A 21,353-nucleotide genomic window follows, 5' to 3' on the forward strand; every position below is an offset into this window, starting at 1 on the left:
ATATCAAACACGTGCAGCCTTTTGCTTCTCCAACACCTCGCCGCAGCCAGGCAAGGCAGCAGCAACTACAGCCGGCTGTAATGTAGTTGTAATGTACATGTTGTACAGTTGCAATGTACATACAAAGATGTAATGAGGACTTGTGTACTTCCTCCCTCACAAACACATTAGCTACTATCAACTAACTGCAGCGAGACACGTGCCAACAAGGCCTTCGAACCCCATGTAGGTTGAGAAGTTTTGGAGTTTTTAGCTATGTATTAAATTGAACCCATTTTGGCCCCAACACCACAGAAATCCATGACAGAAACTGGCACAGCTGCAGGCTTCCCGCTTTCAAAATCCAAACGTGATAAAAACTTCCCAGTTTTGCTTACGTTCAGCTTTGCTTCACAAAGTACCCTTAGTTAATACGTAGCGGGAGGGCCTGAAAAACTTTTCAACTGTTTTAGCATATGCAAAACAATCTGATTAACAGTTATCGAAAAGCAAGCAAGTCTCACCTCACACTGTAGGACAAACTGTTTTCCTCCTTTAATTCTCAGTAAGATGCATTTCTTATCTTTAATTTGTGTTTCTTCGACAGATACTATTTGTTCCATTGTCAGTAGGTTTTGCTGTAGCATTTGCAAAAAAGCAAGAGAGATGATTTGAAAAAAAACATTGCCCATCAAATAAAGCCACTATCTAATTTTTCCGGACTACCCACATAAATCACGTTATGAACATTAACAGTCATTACACAAACATTTCTTTATTTCCGAAGGCTGGATCATGAATTAAAGACAGACTATAAGGTAAGAGAGAGATTTAGCAAGGGGCTTGATTGCTTCAACAGAGACGACAAAATATAAGCTAAGAAAGCCAGTAATGACAGCATGAAATAAGAATCTACAAATAGGTGTGTCTACAAACAAAATATTCACTATTTTCCCTCAAGGGAGTTGCATATAATTTTATATATTTTCCAAGTATTACTGCTGTTAAAAAAAAAAAAAAGGCAATCTTACTGACTATTTCAAAGAGCTGAAGGGGAGCGTTTAAGCACTATATATTTACAAAGAAGCAAACATACACAACAGTTTGCAGAAAAGCTTTCCCTATAGACTGTAAGAGAACAACAGGGTTCTGAAATTCCAAAACCTTACTTAACTGAATGTACAAATGATCTGCCTAGTACATGATCACAGCTGGACTAAACTAAAGTTACTATAGCATTTTCTTTGAACTAAAATGCTATAAGCGTTTATGACCTTACCAGTTTATGGTTTTTTGTATAAATAGTCCAGCGGTCCTAAATAAAAAACAATACCATGAACTACCAAATTCCTTTAAAAAACATAACAAAACAAAGTAAACGGGTTTCTCAACTTTATGTTTCCTCAGCGCAGCATAGCTACCCATTAACTAAGGCGATACTCCAGATAAGTTACTCAAATCCAGCGGTCAGTTACTCGGACCAAACTCTACTTCCACGGCAGGTATGCTTGAGCACAAGCCCTCAGATTCGCCTCAGCATCCACCTGCCTTCCACGCCCCCGGAAGCGGCTGCCCTCCAGAGCACCCCCACTTACCCGCGACTCTCCTTCTCCTCGCCATTCAAGTCGGTTGGGGAAAAGGTAAAAGTAACGCCGCTGCCACTGAGTCAAGAAGGGGTTCCCCAATTTCAGCATGTATCCGTGCATAATACAGTCCTTCCCAAGCGCGTAATCTATGGCAAGAGGAAGCTTTAGGACGCGTTCCGCAGACGGGCCCTGCCGAGAAGGGACGCGGGCCGGAACCCGGCGCGCCGCCGCCTGCCCTCTCCAGGAGGGCAGCCCTGGTGCTGGGTGCACAGGCACACCCCGCGCCAACTCTGCCCTGATTACGTGAGCTGAGGAGGCTGCAGCGGAGCAACCAAGAGCGGAATTTGGTTCTTTAAAAAGAACTTCATTAACTAGTAAAAGATTCGTATACTGCTATCCAAAGCTCGGTGTCTGTGATGCAACACTTGTGCAAACGAGTAAAGTTTGCTGTAAAGGGCCTCCTGTTTTCTTTCTCAGCTCCTTTGTCATGAAAGCAAATCCCACATGCTCTTTTCTGAGCGTGCACCATAAACAAAAACGATGAAAGGCTGTACATGATAATCTTTAAAAGTGAGTACAAAAGGTTTTCCAAAACATTATGTCATCATACAGCATTTCAAAACATTAAGAAACCTCTTAAGAAACACGATACTGTCTAAATGAATTCTAACAATTACTGGTGAATGACAGTAATGTGAGAGTCTGTTGTGCGAAACTTCAAACACATGAATTACTATCTAGCAGCAAAAGATGGAGAGAAGTGTATTTGACAGATTACCTTCCTCATGGCCAAGCTGCTTATTTTTAGCCCTTTTTCTGGCCTCAATTTTATCTGTGTCTGCATTTACTGCATCATAAACAGTTTCTGCTACTTCTTGCTGCCAACGCTCCGATATTACCAGAGGGAAGTTCTTATATAACTCCTGGTCACTATCAAGCAACTTGCAAGAGAAAAACAACACAAAAAAAACCAACACTTTAATAACTTTTACTATTCTTATCCCCAACAGTTCATAGTTACCCATATAACAGTATTATTTTAAAAGATGCATTGAACTCTAACCTTACCAGAACAAGGAGATGCAAACAAGAGTAAACACAGATATTCATTTAAGCAAAGATACTCATTTATATATAGAGAACAGGCTACCTTTTCAAAACGTGTCTGGTTTGATAGCTCTAAAAGCCTTACTCAACATTGTTCTATAATGTTCTCTAGACTTTACATTTAAATAATTAATTAAATGTAAACAGCGGTATTCTTAACTTTGTTGTACAATCATTGTCAATAAAATGTCTAATTGTGTTTAAAACTTTCTCAGCACGAAAGTTCCACGAATAAATGAAAAGACACCTTTTATACAAAAATGCCTTCCATGCTTCCACAGCTTAACTTTACATTCTCAATAATTAACCTTCAAAATTCAGCAGCGCATGCAGCAGACCTCAGTTTTCCTGCTATATAGATTCTTTTCTCCCCTAATCTTCAACTACAGTACTCAAATTGAGTCACGCTGAAGGAAAATCAAACTCCTGGATCTTCAGGAAAGACTGTTTGCTGCTCGACACAGCCACATCCTGGGTTTAGCAGTACAAAAAGTGATCGATGTTCTCCTCACACAGCGCCTGCGGGAACAGGACGGGGAAGCCTTGCTCTGCTCTCCTCCTGCAGCCAGGCCACACACCCCCAGGACACTTATTCTCCTTTTCCAAGGCCCACAGCCGTATCACAGCGGGAAAATACACGCTGGATTTGAGGGCAGAAGACTTCTCTGCAGTTGTGCAGAAGTGGCATGCGAGGAAGAGGGGAAAGCCAGGGGCATCCACTGCCGGCCTTCCAGCTTGTAACCACAAAGAACACGCGTCCTTCCCAGTGTCACAGGACACCCTGCAGTATAAATATAATCCGCAGGGGCAGTGGAGGAGAGCAAGGCACCCCAGCTGGTGTCCTCATGGGCAGAGACGGCTCCTGACACCTTAATGGAAGCTCCGACTGCAGCTGACTCAGAGGCACGAATTATTCAGTCCCTTCTAAAAGACTGTGACATCCCAGTGAAAGCGCAGAGCAAAGAAGCTGTACATGATATCCCTCACTGACTCATGACTAAGAATAAATTTACCTTATAGGCAGCCTGAACAAAGATTACATGGAAGCGATCTGGCTATACGATTTACAGGCCTTGCTGAGAATATCCAATCCCCTCAATAAACAAAAAGACCACCTGGCTTCTTCTTGCGAAATGTTCCTCCAAATTATGGCATTCCAGAATTGCAGGAATCTGGAATCCTGTTAGACTAACACTGATGCTGAAGACGTGGAGTTTTCCGGGATAAAGAACATCTTGGGTTCTCTGCATTTCTCTTTAAACACGTAAAATCTTTTCTGTGCCAACTTCTGTAATTACAGCAGGTGACACTGACAGACAAGTTCCTTTTTAGGCACAGTGAGTGCTTAACATGTTTTTTTGCTTATAAAGTTTAGAGCAATTAGTTTCCCTCCTGACTCACTTCTGCAATAACAAGAGTAAAAGTTTGATCTACTGAAGAAACGGATGACAAAACTAATGAACAGGACAGACCCAAGACAAGCACTGAATCACCTATTGTCTCAAAGTGCCAGGGAAGCTTCAGAAGAGGGGACGAACACGCAGCGTACGTCACACCACCTCCACGCAAGTCACAAATGGGCCAGCAGCTTTAACTTCTCTTTTTTTTTTTTCTTTTACATTGTTTTCATTAAATTTTGGATAACGTCAGAACCTGAAAGTTTCTTTTGTCACTTTTCTAACTGATAAAGTTGCTACCATTAATATAGAGTTTGTTGTTTTTAAGAATAAACCACTGCACACCCTGACCATGAGATAACACTATTAAAACACTATCAATTTATCCAAACTACCAGAAAGAAATTACAATTTTTAAAACTACAAACCATGAAGTATTCTTGAAAATCTGAGGATTTCCAAAAAGCTGTCTGACCATTTGAAATATTTGCTTTATCATATAAAACTTTTGATAGGAAGGTAGATTTCAGTCAATATAAAAGCATACAACATAAGGACTTGGCAAGCAACAACCACCCAGCCAACCAGCCCAGGCTACCTCTTTCATAACAGCATGGGTTAAGTTTCCAAACCTGAAAGCAACTCCTTGTACATTCAGTAGCCCCTGAGGCAAAGGAATGGCACGCAAGCTTAAGCACAGCATTCACAGTGCCATTCCCTACCTATCAATTAAAATTGTATACCTTAATGCCTTTAGTGTCTTCTTCATCAAACGACCCAATATCAAAAGCATCTGCTGCATTTACTTCTCCCCGTGGAGGAATCAGTGGTGGAGGATACTAGAAATAAGAGCAGCATAAAGACAAATTAATGGACGTTATATAAATCCACTGTGTAGACATATATGGCCTTCTTATTTTTTGCACAGATTACACATGACTGTGCAAATGTATGTCCCTTGAAATTAAGACTTCACTGCAAAGCTGCATTCTGATCCTTCAGTAAATGCTCCTCAAAAAATCTGTGGAAAAACTCCTACAGTTTAGAGACAGCTAAGTAGAAGAAACCACGCAGTCATTTCACCCTGAAAAAGTAGTAATTTGGTACTACCGATAAGGAACACTTGTAGTAATGAATATACAGCAGTTTTCAAAATAATCCTCCACATATTCACGCAAGTGCATACACGTTCTGGGTGTGAAACCCTGAAGTTTTCTGTCCCTTACCTGTTTAGGCTTGTTTTCTTTCACTGATTTACCAAGTAAGCTAAGGTTACTATCTTAATCCTTTACCTTTTGTAAATAGACTTGCTGCCAATCAATGCCTTTGAAGAAAGGATGTTCTTTTACTTCTTGTGCACTGCAAAATAAAATTAACTAAAGTCAATGAAATGAAGGGGCTTCTCACAGGTATTTAAGAAATACAAAGCCTTCAAAGGTCACATTTCTGTCACTTGAAAACATCGGTAAAATGCTCTTTTTTTCAAGGACAAAAAAAAAAAAAAAGTCTTACTAAGCAAACAACAGCAGAGAAGACTTTCATGTGGAAACACTAGAAATAGTGCTGGAGGTCTGGCAAGCACTCTTGTTTTGCTATGGTATTCCATCATTTCAAACAACACTCGCCTGTTGTCAGATCCCATACACTACTTCTAGCTTACTCCACAGCATTTCTTATCACACATATTTTATGACAAAATAAGTAACTACTCTTGATAGGCCCAAGGCTGAAAACCAATCTCAGGTCATTACCATAGAGGGCTCCATGATAAAAAACTCTCTGAATGTCTCACTGGAATTACAGCCAGCCCCACTCTCAGGTGTGACCATCAATTAACACTTATCACACATTGCCAACTGTTCCTCAACAGTTATTTACTCCTGGTCTCACAGGAGGCAGGCACTGGCTTTTGAAATAGGTGGTAACAATTTCAGTTAACAGCTATAAGCAAGGTAAGCTTGGCAGGAGGCAAGTAGTGCCCTTTTCCTTAGGCTTGTGAAATGAAACAGGTATATCTGGAAATAGAAGCAACCCAAAACGAAGCAAGTATTCACAGCTCTCTGTGCTCAGTGGTTTTGGGTTTTTTTGTGTGTAATATGCTCATATCGTTACAGATACAATATAAGCCATAAAATTTTAGCTGTCAGTATGTCTGAGTCAAGTAATACGACTTCATGCCAAAAACAGATCAGGCAAAAACATAAAAAACAACACAGGGATGAGAAGTATGAACACCACCCAATGTAAGCATGACTGCAGAGAACTCGGGGGAAGTCTTTAATGACAGAAATGGTCCAAAAATTTGTCCAAACCAAAGGAAGTTGAAATGTGGTTCCATGCAACAGCACTTTCTAATGTTCTCTTTCCAAAATTAAAATCATCACAACAGGAACCAGATTTTACTTGAAATGAATTCATTCATTTACAGAGAAGTGGAAATTTTTGAAGGCAGCGGTCCAAGCAGAAGACAACACCTACCTTCTCCCTTGGCATCCAAGCCTCTTGCTAACATCTCGCTGCAGGAGCCCTTCCAAAAGGGACTTCAGTTCAGGAGAAAATGAATCTGGTAGCTCCACATTCTATGAAAAAACAAAGTACAAGAAGAGACATTTAATTATAGAAGTAGCGTGATCTGCTTTCCCCACACAGGAGAGTAGCTTTTCTTTGGTAGTGCTTGTAAAGAACCCTTCCATGTGTAAATACAGCTTTCTCACAAAGCAGGCTACATAGTTACAGTTTTTAGAGGAAATGGGAGTTTACTAAACAAGAGGAATGTAACTGCAACTGTCACCAGGATCCTTACCACGGTGAGCGTCATCCGGTCGATCTCATGCTTATCTTTGGTTTTGTGCTGTCTGAAAGGACTGTGACTGTAGAAATAAGAAAATGCACTAATAAATGTAAAGTCATAACACATCAGGTTATTTCAGCTGTGGCAACCCCAGGAAAGAGCGAAGCATCCTTTTAGTCCCATTCTTCCACCTCATCAATCCTGTCCTGCAGAACAATAAAACAAGTGGTAAAACATTTTGCATTTACAATGAAAAATGAGACTTTACACACTAGCATACTGCGGCTGTCGGCTACCTCAAAAATATCAGTGTTTGAACTCTTACAATTTTGGGGGGTTTTCTTACTACAGAGACCTGTAGCACTCTACAAGAAAGTTTATCCTTTCTGTTTTCAGTACAAGTGTACATGGCAGACATCAAATTCAAATTCAAAGAAAAGCAACCATTAGACTTCTTTAAAAACTACACACAGACATCCCTGAGGATTATCAAACTCAGGGCAATCTGATCTGGTTATTCCATATAAAGGCATGCAGATTAGTTTATTCTTAAATGCAGTGATCCATCCTTAAAGAAGGTGTTTCAAACGCCTTACCAATTACATCTGTGTCTCTTAAAAACCAGAACAGTTTCATGTAACAAGAAAATCCTGAACAGTTGTCACACCACAGATATTTAAAAACACTGATCTATGCATGGAAACTGAGTACGACCTACAGAACTTACCACTCATCTGTATGAGAAGAATGAAGCATAGACCTTAAAGTAAGTAGATGAAACAGAAGGTAATCGCAGATACCACAGCATTAGTGACCGGGAAGATATTTGATCATATCTGGTAAATTATCAGCTTTATCCCTTGCCTGCTTTATAATTCTCTTTTGAGTTTGAATTTTTCCTTTTAGCTACAGAAGACCTCAGACTATTACAGACATACCACACAATACTTAAACAACAGCATGAAAGAAAGCAGAAACATTTTAGTATGAGATTTTTAAATTAGATTTAGCATATATTCCCTGCTCCTTAGTTTTCTTCAAAACGTTGAGGGAATTACATTTTTCAAAATTAAAATGTTATTTACTTATCAATACATTAATTAGATATTATAAAGCATTTTGTCTTGCCACATGGCAGTGCGTACTAGCTTCTTTCAACTGGGAATCTGCTACTCAAAAAGTTATTTCCCTTTTATCCTCACAAACGCTCTGATGAATGGATCTGATGGACAGACCGGGACTTCAATTTCTCTGCTTTTAAGCATGACAGGTAAAAGGCAAGAGTAGATGGCGAACACACAGCCTCAGATACTTTGACAATGAGGGTCTGAGTAGATCAGGGAAGCAAATGATTCACTGGGGACTTGTGGGCAGATCTGACGCCAGGCTGAAGTTACTAAACACCAAGCAATGGCACCATGTGCCCAACCCTTGTTTTGGGATGGGAGTTGTTTAATTGGCTTCAGAAGCGATGAGGACGGATGGTTCACCAGGAATAATGCTTTGGCTTCTGGCCACCGGCAGCACCCTGCACATCTCTCTCAGGAAGAATCACAGCCCACAAAGACCGAGATCTCCCCGCCCTGCCGGTCCGAGCTCCCACGGTACATGGGATCTCTCGCCCCTAGTTCTTGCATCACACAACTTCAATCCTGTGAAGAAAGAACCACGCCAGAGTCAGCTGGGCACCTTAATCCTCTGGGCCCAAGTGACTCAAAGGGACAAGGCCTCAGAAGAAAAGACGAGGAGCCCACAGTGGTCCCGTGGGTGAAGGACACTCTCCTCTCTCCTCCCAGCAACCCCAGACTGTCGTGTGTCTTGCTACCTACAGAATTCTTCAATGAGTGACCAGAGAGACAGGGTACTGCTCCCAGCTGCATGATGTTGTTTGTATTCAGAAATACTATTTTTTTTTTTTTAATTTTTGTGCAATTTAAACACCGTTTATTTCTTTATTTGCACATTTACATTTAGCCTATTTTGTGAACAATTAATGTTAAATTGATACAGCTTTATAGTTCAATTCAGAAGTCGGACGCTTACCTTTCTTTGTACAGTGTCTGGGATAGAGGTAAGAGCTTAAAATTAATTATGTGTGAGGACACAGGTGACTAATGATCGATCTTTACAGAGAAGCACACTGAAAAGCTCAAAAGATTTTTTCTGTTTTGGCATTAATACTGAGGATGCTATTTTCAACAAACACTTGACAATCAGTTCTTATTGACTGTTCAGATAAATCCCCCAGTCTTAAAAAATTCTACATAGCCATGTAAGTTTACTGAGAAGGTAATAGTTGACAAAGCTGTAATTATCATATACTCTTGTACACCAGTACGGGAACAGGCCAGACGCAGCAAATGGAAGCATCTGCACATTATAACTCATCCCAGCATTACAGAAGGGAAGACTGAGTATCACGTAAAAAGGGAAGAGTGCAGCAGAGAGTTTCCCTGTAGCAGCAGGTCTTAAGCGTGAAGTGAAGCCCATAAGTTAACAGGGCTGCTAGTGGATTTAGGCAATGAATAACATCGTATCATTTAAAATACTAACAACTGCCAAGAGGTGAGTAAATTGCCTAGCAGGAGAAGTCAAAAACAGCAGAGAGAGAGTCTGAATTCCTCACTGCCCCACACCTGTACCCACTAAAGGAAGCAGGCCTTCTGTTTTGTTTGTTTTGGAAGCAAACAAAGCCTGCTTTGGTCTCATGGGCAGACGTGGTCTAAATCACAGAGATGGCAGTAAGATATCATTTTAGGTAATAAGTAATACGTTACATATTAGTGTTTCAAGGGACAGACAATGATGAGGCCCAGGCTAAAAAAAAAAAAACAAAAAAAAAACCAAAACAAAACAAAAAAAAAAACCACAAAAAAAACAAACCAAACCAAAACAAAACAAAAGCACACAGGACATGAAACTTCACTCACCCTCTTAGGAGTTTGAAAAGCATGCAGCCTAATGAGAACCAGTCCGCACTGCTATCGTATGCTGTTCCCTTCTGGAGCACCTCGGGAGCCATGTACCCATGGGTACCTCTGAGAGGCAAAAGGGACAAAATCTTGATTACAAACAAAACTGTCATTGAAAAAAAAGAAATAATAATTAAAACCCGGTGTTTTCTCAATAAGAGCCTAATTTTAAAATAGTTTATTTTAAACATTATTCTATTTTGCTTTTTCTTTGGCTGTACATACATAGGCATGGGGGTTTTATGTATGTCTACTGAGGAAATACCTTAAACAACAAAAATGATTAGGCAAACCGAAGGAGCCACAGCAAGATCTAGCAGACTCGGTACAGGGGTCAGCAAGAAGCCTTCTGTCTCAGAGTGGAACGCAAAAGAGCGGTGAAGAAGGTGCGTGTTCTGTCCACGTGGTTTACAGGCAGGACAGACACCAGGACACGGTCAGGGCTCCTGATATTTCAGGGCAGATGGCTCCAGCCCTGGGCGTTGCAAGACCGAGAGCTGCTCTCGCCCCTGCGCCAGCTTTCACAACAGGACACCTCCTCCAGAACTCACCACGTTCTGCTTCTACCCTTGACGTAACTGGAATGTATGAACTTTTTCAAGAAGCTACTCGATTGCAAATCTTTTAAGATACGACAGGATGAAGCTTTCCTCTTTGCATAAATTCTGAGACTAAATCAGGGCAAATGAGGACCTAAGAATAAAATGTGCCAGATCAGATGTGAAATCCACACACAACCTAAGAAAATCAGGTCCCAGTTATGACCTGATGTCAAGAGGCAGAAAGGAATACAATCTGCCTCCAGTTCTACAAAGATCCAAAAAGAGAAAGACACAATAAATCCTGTTTTTCAGTCAGATTGGAATATTTAATTATCTATATAGGACAATTAAAACAATCTGGTACTTTAACTCAGTCAGGTTCTTATCTTCTCTGAACAGTGAATCATCTCGAAATAATGTGTCATCTTCCAGCCATGCCTACACATCAGCTGCTACAACTGTGCAGGAAAACAGAAAGAGGAGACTGAAGAACCTTATTAGAGTATCCAGTTCAGCTGTGTTATAAAGCAAGCCTGTGCCACACAAGTGTGGTTTTTTTCTTTAGGCAAAGTTAAATTATAATGACACATGAAGGACTTATTTAGCAATAACTGTGTGTGCAGCAAAGCTCCCATGCATAATACTTACACACTAGCATGTGGCTTCTTTTTGGAAAAATCACAAGCCAGCCCAAGGTCTGATATCCTCACGTGCCCATGTTCATCCAACAAGATATTTGCAGGCTAGAGATCCACAGACACAGGAAGGTCACTGCTTGGTATTTTTCAGTGGACAGAACTACAGATTCTCACAACACAGTAACTTATTCTCAAACATCAATACTTTCCGGTAATTGATAATTGCCTTTTTTTTTTTTTTTTATCACATCAATTTAATGGACACTTATAAATCTGTTTTGGCCTCAAGTCCACATTGCTTTTGGTTCTTTCAGAGAAGGGTCTGTGTGTGGCTCCTGCATCCTTTATTTGCCGTTGAAACACTGTGCTCTCTGTGCAGACTTTTTTCCCATTTTCGTTGTCACTTGGCTCATGGACACCTATCTCGGAGCAGTCTTCTACTTCCCAATTGTCAGTGAAACACCCCTGAGCAACTGCCTTCCTATTAGTCTCCCACCACACTCACTCCTCTTTCAGGGCTCTCAGAAATGCAGTATACTCTAAATTAACAGCATCATTAGGATGGTGAGATGAGTAACACTGCACAGGATTTATTCTGATCCCAAGGAAGTATCTCCCAGGCTGGTTAAACTGCACAGATTAGGACTATTTCAAAGAATTATTAGAAAAATCAGCCAAAGATAAACAAATAATCTGTATTCTTCCCAATAAAAGGTTTCAGGTAAATATTTCCTTCAATTTATCAGCATGTCTGGATTATTTGCTGCTGTCTAACAACCACCTGTGTGAATGCAGTCACTATGTTAACAGTTACCTTTAGGTCTCTGTATACAACAAAGCGATTGTGCATGTGCTCTAAACCCAGGATGATTTCAGTAGCATAAAACCTCATTTCTTTTTCAGAAAACACTCCGTGCTGGGAGAGGTGGTAGTGCAAATCTCCTCCTAAAATTAGAAGAATTGAGATGCAATTAAAAGAACAGTAAAATCTTGCCTCAAAGGCAGACTGCATGACATTGGGAGGGAACAGCATAGCATCTGTAGGTTCTTACAACCTGTGGAGCACTCAGAGACCCAGACCTACACTCTACAAATAATATGGCAACTAAATACCCGAGAAAGTTAATAAAAAAAAGACCAATCTGAAACTCCATTTAAAAAATACACGTACTTCATGTACATTTGCATTCAGTGACTAATCCAACAACTGAGTTTTAATGCAAGGGATTTCCACAGCAAGTAAAATGCAGTCACATACACAGTTTCTGGATAAATTAGCGTATAGAACAGTCCAGGTTGGGAGGGACCTTGAAAGGTCATCTGGGCCAAAATATTCAAATATTCACGCTGGGGATGTTTTCACACTTTCCTAATCAAAGAACTGACACAATACAATGTCACTCTGTGAGTTAATCCATACCATTAACAGATCAAATTGTGAATATGTCTAGAAAACTGTTTCTGATCAAGCTACAGATTTAAATAATCAACCAATTACTTGAATTTGACCTACAGCTTAGATTTTTAACGAGAATCTTCACTTGCAAAACACCAAAGCCAGTCTCTATTACTTACAGGATATGAGCTCCGTTTCTCAATTAAATTTCCAGCTTTGCAACCCGGTACGCGCACATGTGTCCGACATCTTTAGGTGATTATGGTAGGACCACAGTCAGAGCTGGAGTCTAAATCCCACAAGTGCTGAGCATCCTCAGCAAATAAGGGCACTGCAGTATCTTCTCTCTCTTTACCAATTTATCTCCCTGTGTGTTCTTACAGAGTTATGCTAAAGCTTCTAGGTGTAATTTCTTTCCTTTGTGGAATGCTTCCCCCATCAATTTTCTTTGCAGAGCTCTTTATAGCAGCCCTTTTATTTTTACTCTGAAAACTGTGTCTCTGATCTCCTCATACATTTTTCCACATGGCCACCATTTCCTTAAGCTTCCAGCCTAATAGGCCCTTTGATATCTTTATTTAAATACGTAGATGTTGTAAGGTAGCAGAGATTTTCCAGTCTGTTCTATACATTCCCTGGTTTAGGTCTATTTACCCCTCCTGCTCACAGGTCGATGCTTCACATCTCAGATTATTTTTCCCTCATTCTCTTTAGACCTCAGCAAGCCCTCTTGCCAATATTTCTGTAATATTATCATCATCTGCATGAGTCTCGCTTACCATTCATCAGGTCCAGAATGAAACAGAGTTTGTCAGGGGTGTGGAAGGCATAGGTCATACACACTATAAAAGGACAGTCCTAGAAGGGAAGGCGTAAAGAGTTCATCTCAGGCAGGAAGCAAAGTATTACTTAGAGAAGCTAAAAATACAAGTGATATTTTCCCTATGATATTGGCCAATATCCATAACAATTTTCTAAAGCAATTTGTGTATTAATCTACATGTTCTGATGTTTCACTTACAGTTTAGAAATCTTAGATTTTGCTCTCTCATTTCAAAACAGAAATTTAAAAAAGCTATGAGGAGCCAAAGGCTTAAAAAAAAGCAAGTAGCATCACTATCTTCTGCAGGCTTGCAACTACAGCAGCTAGAAACATTCTAAAAATATTTACCTGAGTTTGCAGTAGACTTACGTGAAAGATACATTAAAGCTAACAAGCTTTAGGCCAGCTCAGAAAAAAATAAAGCTCTTCCCACGAAGCGTAAAGGATACGCACTATTTCTCACGATTGCATGGCAAATGTTCAGCTGCTGGCACACTGACCGAGAAGCTGAGTCACATCACGTACAAAATCCCCAAGGAGAGAAAGTTTTATCCTCACCTATACATTAAATGCAGCTACATGGGTAAGAGCCTGCCCACGCGCCCAGAGTCCCCCTGCGGAGCTGCACAGAGGTGACAGCGGGGTGACCTGCCTCCCGCTGCCGCCCTTCAGCTCTCCGGCAGCGTTTGCTACAGATGCTTAAAAGGAAGATAAATACACCAGGAAGGAAGTCACAACTCTGGTGCGCGTGCAACGCACGGGAAGCAAGAACAGCAAGGTCCAGATTACGCAAAACCCAGTAAAACAAGTAGGGTGGGCGTAGATTGAAGAAGGTCACTGCAGAGCGGCCACGCGCAGGGCTGGATCGCATGGAGTACGCTCCCACCTCTTGATGCACTCGAACCTTAATTCCCACAGCTGTTTAAGAAAAGCAATCGTAAAAAAATTACAGCTGGAGAAACACCTCTTTACTGCCAATGATCCTTGCAGCGTGCATGCTGGTTCCTCTGCAACGCACCCGCACTGAAAGGCGCCGTGGCGGGAAGTTGGCAGGCCCTCCTCTCTTCACTAGCCTGACATAGGATGCTAGTGGCCAGTTAACGGGGGGGGCTATTACCTCACAGACCCCTTCTCCAAAGCTGTATGAACCCAGGACTGCTCGGCTGGTCTACAACGAAAGCCGAAGGAGCGGCTGCGCCGCCGGAACGCGCTGGCCTGAGCCGTGACACAGACGGACGGCGGCCCGGCCCCAGCGCGCAAAGCCCGGCAGGAAGACGAGCTAAGACGAGCTTAAGTGCTGACGAGCCAGGACACCACGCAGGAAGCACGACCGCGACCTAACGTGACTTAAACAATGTGTTAATTATTGCAGCACTGATAGTGAAAGCTCTGGGAACCTCTCACAGGAACCGGTTTCCTTCCCAATTTAGAAGCGGCAAAACACGGTGGCCTTGGGCAGAGCGGGGCCGCGGGACCCGGGTCGGGGTGCCGCCTCGCAGGAAAGGGAGGGGACGGCGACACCGGCCAGCCAGCACACTCCAAATCAGCTCATCCTTCCACAAAACCACATCAGGCTGAAATATAAAGCTTTATACACTCAACTGTAATCCCCAGTGACTCCTCTCGGACCGATCCTGCAGTAACGTCCAAGCCTAACTGTGTTTTATTGTTTACTGTGCAAATATTAATTCCAAACACAGGTCAGCAGGACGCAGGCACGCACCCAAAACACCCTGCAGAAACATGAAAAATGCCTAACTGCTAAATGTTCCTAGAAATAAGGAGACTATAGGCAAGGCAACATGGCATCTAACAGAAGGCATTATCTCTCATTATAAACTTCAAACGTCTCCTAACTGCAGACTATTGTAGTTAACCTCCTGACTTCAGAACAAAAGCTTCAGTAGCATTATTAATTTTCTGAATCAAATGGATAATTCAGAAGTGTCCCCAAGCAGGCTTCCTAAAACCTTAGAGCAATCTAATTACTTAGAAGGATTTAGTCTTAGAATTTAAACACCATATACAGAAAAATAAAAGGGTGTTTCTATACCAGAACATAGCATGCCTGTATTTTTACAGATCTCATTTTTAAAAGAAATCTGCAAGTGTAAATGTGATGCATAACTCATGTTTGTGTAAGCCTTCCTAATTTAATCACTACCCTCTCACTGCTTAACTGAGAGAAGAAATTGTAGTATTGCGATATTTTTCTGACACAAAAACCTCTGCAAAAGAGTATTTTCCAGCATAAAAATAAAAAATACCCTATAGGTATTTTTTTTTAAATGAAACATAAAGCAATAAAGCAACTGTTGCAAGAGAATAATACTTTGTTGCAGTCAAGCTTCTGCTCTGAAAAAAATAAGCAACAGTATGACAATAATGTGGGAATTAAGAATAGTTTCGAAACAGTTCCTTACATCCAAACAATCCTGGATTAAGTCCAAGAAACTGTTGAAGACAAGTATCTGGTAATAAATCATGTGGAAGCAAAAAAACAAAACAAAACAAAAAACACACCAAAACAAAACCCAACAAAACTATAAAAAACTTGTAGGAATGCAATATTTTAAAGACATAAAGACATCAGCACACTAACAATGACTTTAGAAGGAAACCTTTGATTCTGACTCTTCCCATAACCTAAGTACCTGGCTTTTGAGCACCATCACAGAAATGACAGCAAATAGGTAAAACACCGTGTTCCTAGTGTAGAGCAGCTGTGCAGTGTCCTTAACTAAAGAGCAGCTCTGTCCTGAGAGGTCTCGCTCAGAAAGGTGTGCAAGTCAACGCCTGGAACACTGAGCTATTGTCTGCCATTCCCACAGATGTTCCTCCAAGTGACAACCAAGATTCGGGAATAGATTCCATTTTTTGAGCAAAATTGAGACTCCTGCAAATCTCAGTACACGTGAAAACAAAGTAACTGTTCTTCTCTAGAAAAATTATTTTATTATTGATCCCAGATGTTTTATCGTTCAGCCTGTCCAGTTCTGCTGTACCTTATTCTTACCATCCTTTGAGGGAATCTCGAGACCAGTATTTAGTCAAACTATCTCAAAAAGATCTGAGTAAAACAGCTTAGCTGCCTGATTTTTTCAGAACAAGAGAACTAGCAGACCCAACAAGAGTGGAGCTACAGCCCTGTCTCGCAACAAACTGCTGGAATGACCACCTCCTACCTGCCAGGAAAAGATTTATTGAATAACCACCTCCTTCCACGAACAGCACCTTTTGGCAGATTGTTTTTATACAGTCCACCAGCAGCGATGGTCTCAGAGATTTCAACGTTCCAGTTTTTGAACATTAGGCAAATATGGCTATTACAGAAAACAAGTATTTTTTTCTTTTAACAGAAAGTAAAATAGTTCCCCTACTATTCTATCTTCTAAGAATTTCATAACGCATTTCCAGCCTCCAGACTGAACACCTCTATGGGAGAGGAAGGCAGAGCCTGTGTCTTGTGGAAGAGAAAACACAAACCTCAGCAACAGTTTGTCCATGTTACCCCAACAGTCAGTGAGAAAGCGAACAAACCCACGGGGAATCCCAGCAACCCGGAGCCCACGTTTTGTATTAAGAGGCCAATCCAAGCAGTTCCCGTGCTCAGCAGAGATGCCTGTTGTACTTCTGAGCTGGGCTGACTCGAAACATTACCATGAAAAACTTCACACAACGTGGCCGCAATGTACTCAAATTTGGGAGCTCCCTAACCAAGGAGTGGTTGTGAATGCCAACATTTTAGGTGGATTAACAAAAATGATTACACAAACGTATGTGTAATCTGCACAGCTGTTATTATGTATTTTGCAGAGACATCTGGATTCCCAGTTAAATGACTAATTGTACTATGATGAACTTCCCAGTTCCACTTTGTTCTGGGCAGCACATAGATCTTGTCACTGGGGAAGGCACGTGCCATTCGAACCTAACAGCTTATATTCCGGAATTAAATTAATTATCTGATTCTGCCACTTTCAAATCTATTTAATTCTGCATATTCAAAATGCTCCAGCATCTCTTACAGCGCAGGTGTACCTAACCTGAATGGATAGCATTTTGTACAAAATCTCTCTTTTCAAACTCCCTTTCAAATTTGAGAATCTAAAGAAGTTACACTCTAATGAGCTGATAATCCTTAACAAAAAACCCCAAATGGTTTGCCTTGCTTTTCTGCTAAATGACAAGCTATGCACTGTCATATAAGAAAACCAGCTCCACCATTAGCAGCCTTGTGAACAATTTTCTTTTGAATCACTAGACATGAAAATTCACATTCAGTACTGGCGCAACAAAATCACAAGTTAAAGTTAATACGACAATTATTACTAATTTGCCTAGATTTCTTGTCTAGTCTCTGATACAGAACTTCACTCCACTGGCTCTCAAGACTCCTGATACTTTCAGACAAGCCACAACTTATCTTTGGTGAAAACAGCTAACCTGATTAAAGAGTCTAACTGATAAAACCCGATTGTAATTTCACAGATAAAAGAACAGAGAAATACTTTCCAGTCCTCTATCTATCTTTATGCTCAAGCCAAATACGAATGCAATTCTGTGTTAAAGGAGATTCCCTGACCTTTATTTTCAGTGCATGCCTGCCCTTCTCCAGAGAAAGGCCGAGGCAGGGGAGGAGTTTCTGATGAAAGGCACAAGAAGAAATACCTCATCCTTCCTTCGGACCTTTGCAATGAGGACAAAGTTCAACCTCATGATGACAACTTGACGCGTAGCTTCCCTAGTTTCTAGTTTAGGATTTGCCTTACCAGGATATTTCTAGCAGCAGAGGGAAATGATCTGATGGGTAGCAAGGAAAGTTCAAAAGCTAATCTTCTAGGGACAAAACTGCAATCCGCTTTTCTGTCAGTCTGCACAACAGAGCACCTCGCATGCCTACCGCGAGGCTGAGAAGTACCAAGTGTTGTCCGATTCACAACGTTTTCACTTGGCAAGAAAAGGGCACTGTTTAGCAATTACAATTCTGTAATTATAGGTAAGCCTCCCTTTTTAAAGCCAAGTTTGCAGAAGCCAAGGCCCGCCGGGGCACGGGCAGGTCCCCTGCGGCTGCGCCTACCAGCGACACAGCACAAAGTCCCCGGGTTCCCGCGGGCGATGACCCCCACCCTCGGCCCCCTCGGCCCGAGGGGTTCCCCGGGCAGAGCACAGCAGGGATGCTGCGCCTGCACCCGAAGGACACAGCGACACTAAATGCATCACAAGCGGGATTTTTTAAAGAAAATCACCTGGGTAATGCAGAACCCAAACCAGGATTTACCTAATCTCTGCGAGATACAGGCCTTGCTCTGAGCATAAAGCACGATATTTGCTCCCTGCCTTTTTGTGAGCCAAAGCAGTAATCCTCCTGCTCTGCAGATCTTGTGCTATTTGCACTCCCCTGTGCAAGCCTAGAACAAAACCACACGCAGTTCCTTCTCATGCTTTAGCTGTGCTGGGAAAAGGGGACGCGTTTACACCGAGCTGCAAACCAAATGTTTAATTCGTACACCACCGTAGTCATGAGGAAAATTAACCTTTTTACCAGCATCACACGTCACCATGGTGATACGAGCTGATTTCAAGTTTTGTTTAATGAGGCCAGTGTACTCAGAAGGCTCTGGCACTTCAAAGCCTGACTGAAGCTGTCTGAGCACAACATGCTGCTGCCAAACTTCTCTTCTGCAGGTAACAAGACACCGTCTGGTGAAACCAGCGCCAGTTGGGTTGCTTTTTACACACGTCAGTGATACTTCTAATTTTAAATATGCTAGATGAGCAGACTTACTTGGTACACCTTGACAGGTACTCAGCTGAAGTACGTAAAAAGTACAATGGAAAATTTGGATAAGCAGAGTCAGAGTCACAGATCAGAGTCACAGGAAAAGGAGAACCAAAAGGTAACTGAAGTTTTTCTCTGAAATGGCACCTTATATTTTATTAAAGTACTAAGTAACTATAGCAGAAAAGAACATTCTTTTACAAGACAGAATAATGTTTTGGGAAAGTTCAAATATAATACTTGAAAAAAGGAGTATTTTAAAAATCAGAAGGGGTGGGGAGAGAATGAATTACCTAAGAAATAGGGAACCCCCTCAAGCCTCTTTAGCCAAGATGCTCATTTCTGTAAGCACCCAAACTGAAAAGCAAGCTTGCTTTTCCATCTTATTTCTGGCACATTTCTAGAATCAGGGGAAAGGTTCCGGGGAGGGGGGGGGGGGGGGGGGGCATTAATTTTTGCACATCACACAACTGAATTGATGGAATATGTATATGTAAACCAGCTTTTATATGATATGCAATAAAAATAAAAGAATAACAAATCAATGATACTTACTCCTGTACTGACAAGAGACAGCATAATTCTTTCATTTAAGGCTAATGTTTCTCCTTGCTTCATCTTGATTCTCTTCTTATCTAAACATTTCATTGCATACCTGAAAATATTAACCGTTCAGAAAAGCACCAGAAAAATTTCCTCCTATACTCAGTATTATTCAGTAGCAGTTATGCCACACATTTTACATATCCTGTAAGCAAGCTCTTTAAAGACTTAAACCCAGTACTAAAAACATCATTACACAACTAAACAAGAAAACCTCCAAAATCTCACAGAATTAAAACATTTTCAACAGAAACCTCCTAACAGAGAAATGTGTTTTAACAAACAATTCTATGTCCAAACAACCACAGTGATATAGGAATTACATGTAATACATTATTTTTTTAATACATACAAGCAAGGATTTGCAGTATGAATTAAATAACAGAGACTCTATTACAGTTCCATTTAATTCGAACAGTTTCAACTCTACCAGGAAAGTGGTATCTTGAACACACTGAGGTTTTTTTATACATATATATATGTATTTATATATATATATTTTTAAAGTTTTATTTCTACTCAAAAAGGTCAGATATACACACGAAAGGTTTCTAAACCTTCTACCATCTGTATTAGTGAAATTAATAAAATTTTGATCAAAAAAGAATGTTACCCTAACAACCTTCAAACAAGAGTAGGATATAATGTCTTCTGGATCTTTTTTTCAAGACGTTAGGTGAGCCTACTGTTAGACAACAGCTGAGAAGGACACGCGTGTTCCTCCACAGGAGATTTCTAGACAGTGGGCCAGTGGTTTTAAAACAGGTTGAGGAAAGCACCTCGTTAGAGCACTGCGTCGATGCTCAACAGCTGCCTACGCTGTGACAGCTCCGTACGCACACGGGGCCTCGTGTCACCTTGGTGCTGCACTCCCTAAAAAAGCCACGTCGATCCTTGCCATGCACGGGCCGTGAGCTGGGGGGGGTGGTGGTGGGGTGAGCGTGAACATATTGGAATTTTAAGTTTCCAAAACAAGGAATATATTCACAGCACGTGCTTTCGCTGAGGAGTCTGTAAAGGGTGACTATAAATAACATTTCACACGCTACCCTTTATTTATGCTTTGACGTCACTGATCAGAGCTAATGACTGAGGCCATTTAAGGCTGATCGAAATCAAGTATCTCGTTCTGCTCTGGAGCTGCACAAAGCACTGCTACCCTCCCCCTTCGGACTGCTTCCTGCATTGCACTTCTGGCCCCTATTTAGATGTCCTCGCGGGAGGTGATGTGAAAGAAGCCTCAGGTGTATCTTTGTGGGTTAGTGAAACACCACTGGCATTTACCTTAGAGGGTGGCTTCCCAAGCTCCTTGCAGGCAGTAAGTGCAGCAGAGGCAGCCATCTAGAGTGGACGGGATCTGGATTAGGGATGGGTAAACAGGTTTGGATTAAGAAAGAACTAAACCAAACCTCTACCCAGCAACTGAACCTAATCTAATGTTTTCCTTCAATTTTGAAAAAGGTTGGGTTTCCCACATTTCACTTCTCTTTATTTATATCTGATAAAAACTGTCCTTTGCTTCACTTGCTAGTCCCAAGGTTTATTCACCTCCTGCCAGAGCAAACTTCAGGTGTGAAAACGACTGGGAATCTGAGAACTACCTCGTCAGGGTGGACACCTGCTTAGCAGGGCTCAAGCTAAATAAAATGTTTATTTTTGTGCATGGACAAGTTAACAAATTGTACATGGACAAAAAAGTACCAAAGCAAGAATAAAAATGGTATTGTTAGTAATAGT

The 21,353-nt window shown here is 41.2% G+C and overlaps 1 protein-coding gene across 2 annotated transcripts in view; it reads right to left on the bottom strand.

The window, feature by feature from the left end:
* The window catches only part of GRK3 (G protein-coupled receptor kinase 3), a 76,877-nt gene that overhangs the window by 7,476 nt on the left and 48,048 nt on the right, over positions 1–21,353 (bottom strand). The window contains exons 9-21 of one of the 2 annotated variants that reach the window (XM_042805071.1): positions 19,569–19,668; positions 13,188–13,266; positions 11,827–11,957; positions 11,023–11,117; positions 9,791–9,898; positions 6,873–6,939; positions 6,548–6,648; positions 5,362–5,428; positions 4,813–4,908; positions 2,344–2,506; positions 1,575–1,711; positions 1,259–1,294; positions 504–617 (exon numbers count right to left, since the gene is read on the bottom strand). In XM_042805071.1, the coding sequence (XP_042661005.1) occupies positions 504–617; positions 1,259–1,294; positions 1,575–1,711; positions 2,344–2,506; positions 4,813–4,908; positions 5,362–5,428; positions 6,548–6,648; positions 6,873–6,939; positions 9,791–9,898; positions 11,023–11,117; positions 11,827–11,957; positions 13,188–13,266; positions 19,569–19,668 (1,294 nt within the window). The remainder of the gene's footprint in view (positions 1–503; positions 618–1,258; positions 1,295–1,574; positions 1,712–2,343; positions 2,507–4,812; positions 4,909–5,361; positions 5,429–6,547; positions 6,649–6,872; positions 6,940–9,790; positions 9,899–11,022; positions 11,118–11,826; positions 11,958–13,187; positions 13,267–19,568; positions 19,669–21,353) is intronic. The other variant, XM_042805072.1, reaches the window with a different exon arrangement.

The sequence above is a fragment of the Tyto alba genome, unplaced genomic scaffold (genome assembly GCF_018691265.1).
Source record: "Tyto alba isolate M040663 unplaced genomic scaffold, T.alba_DEE_v4.0 Super-Scaffold_44, whole genome shotgun sequence".
Classification (NCBI taxonomy): Eukaryota; Metazoa; Chordata; class Aves; order Strigiformes; family Tytonidae; genus Tyto; species Tyto alba.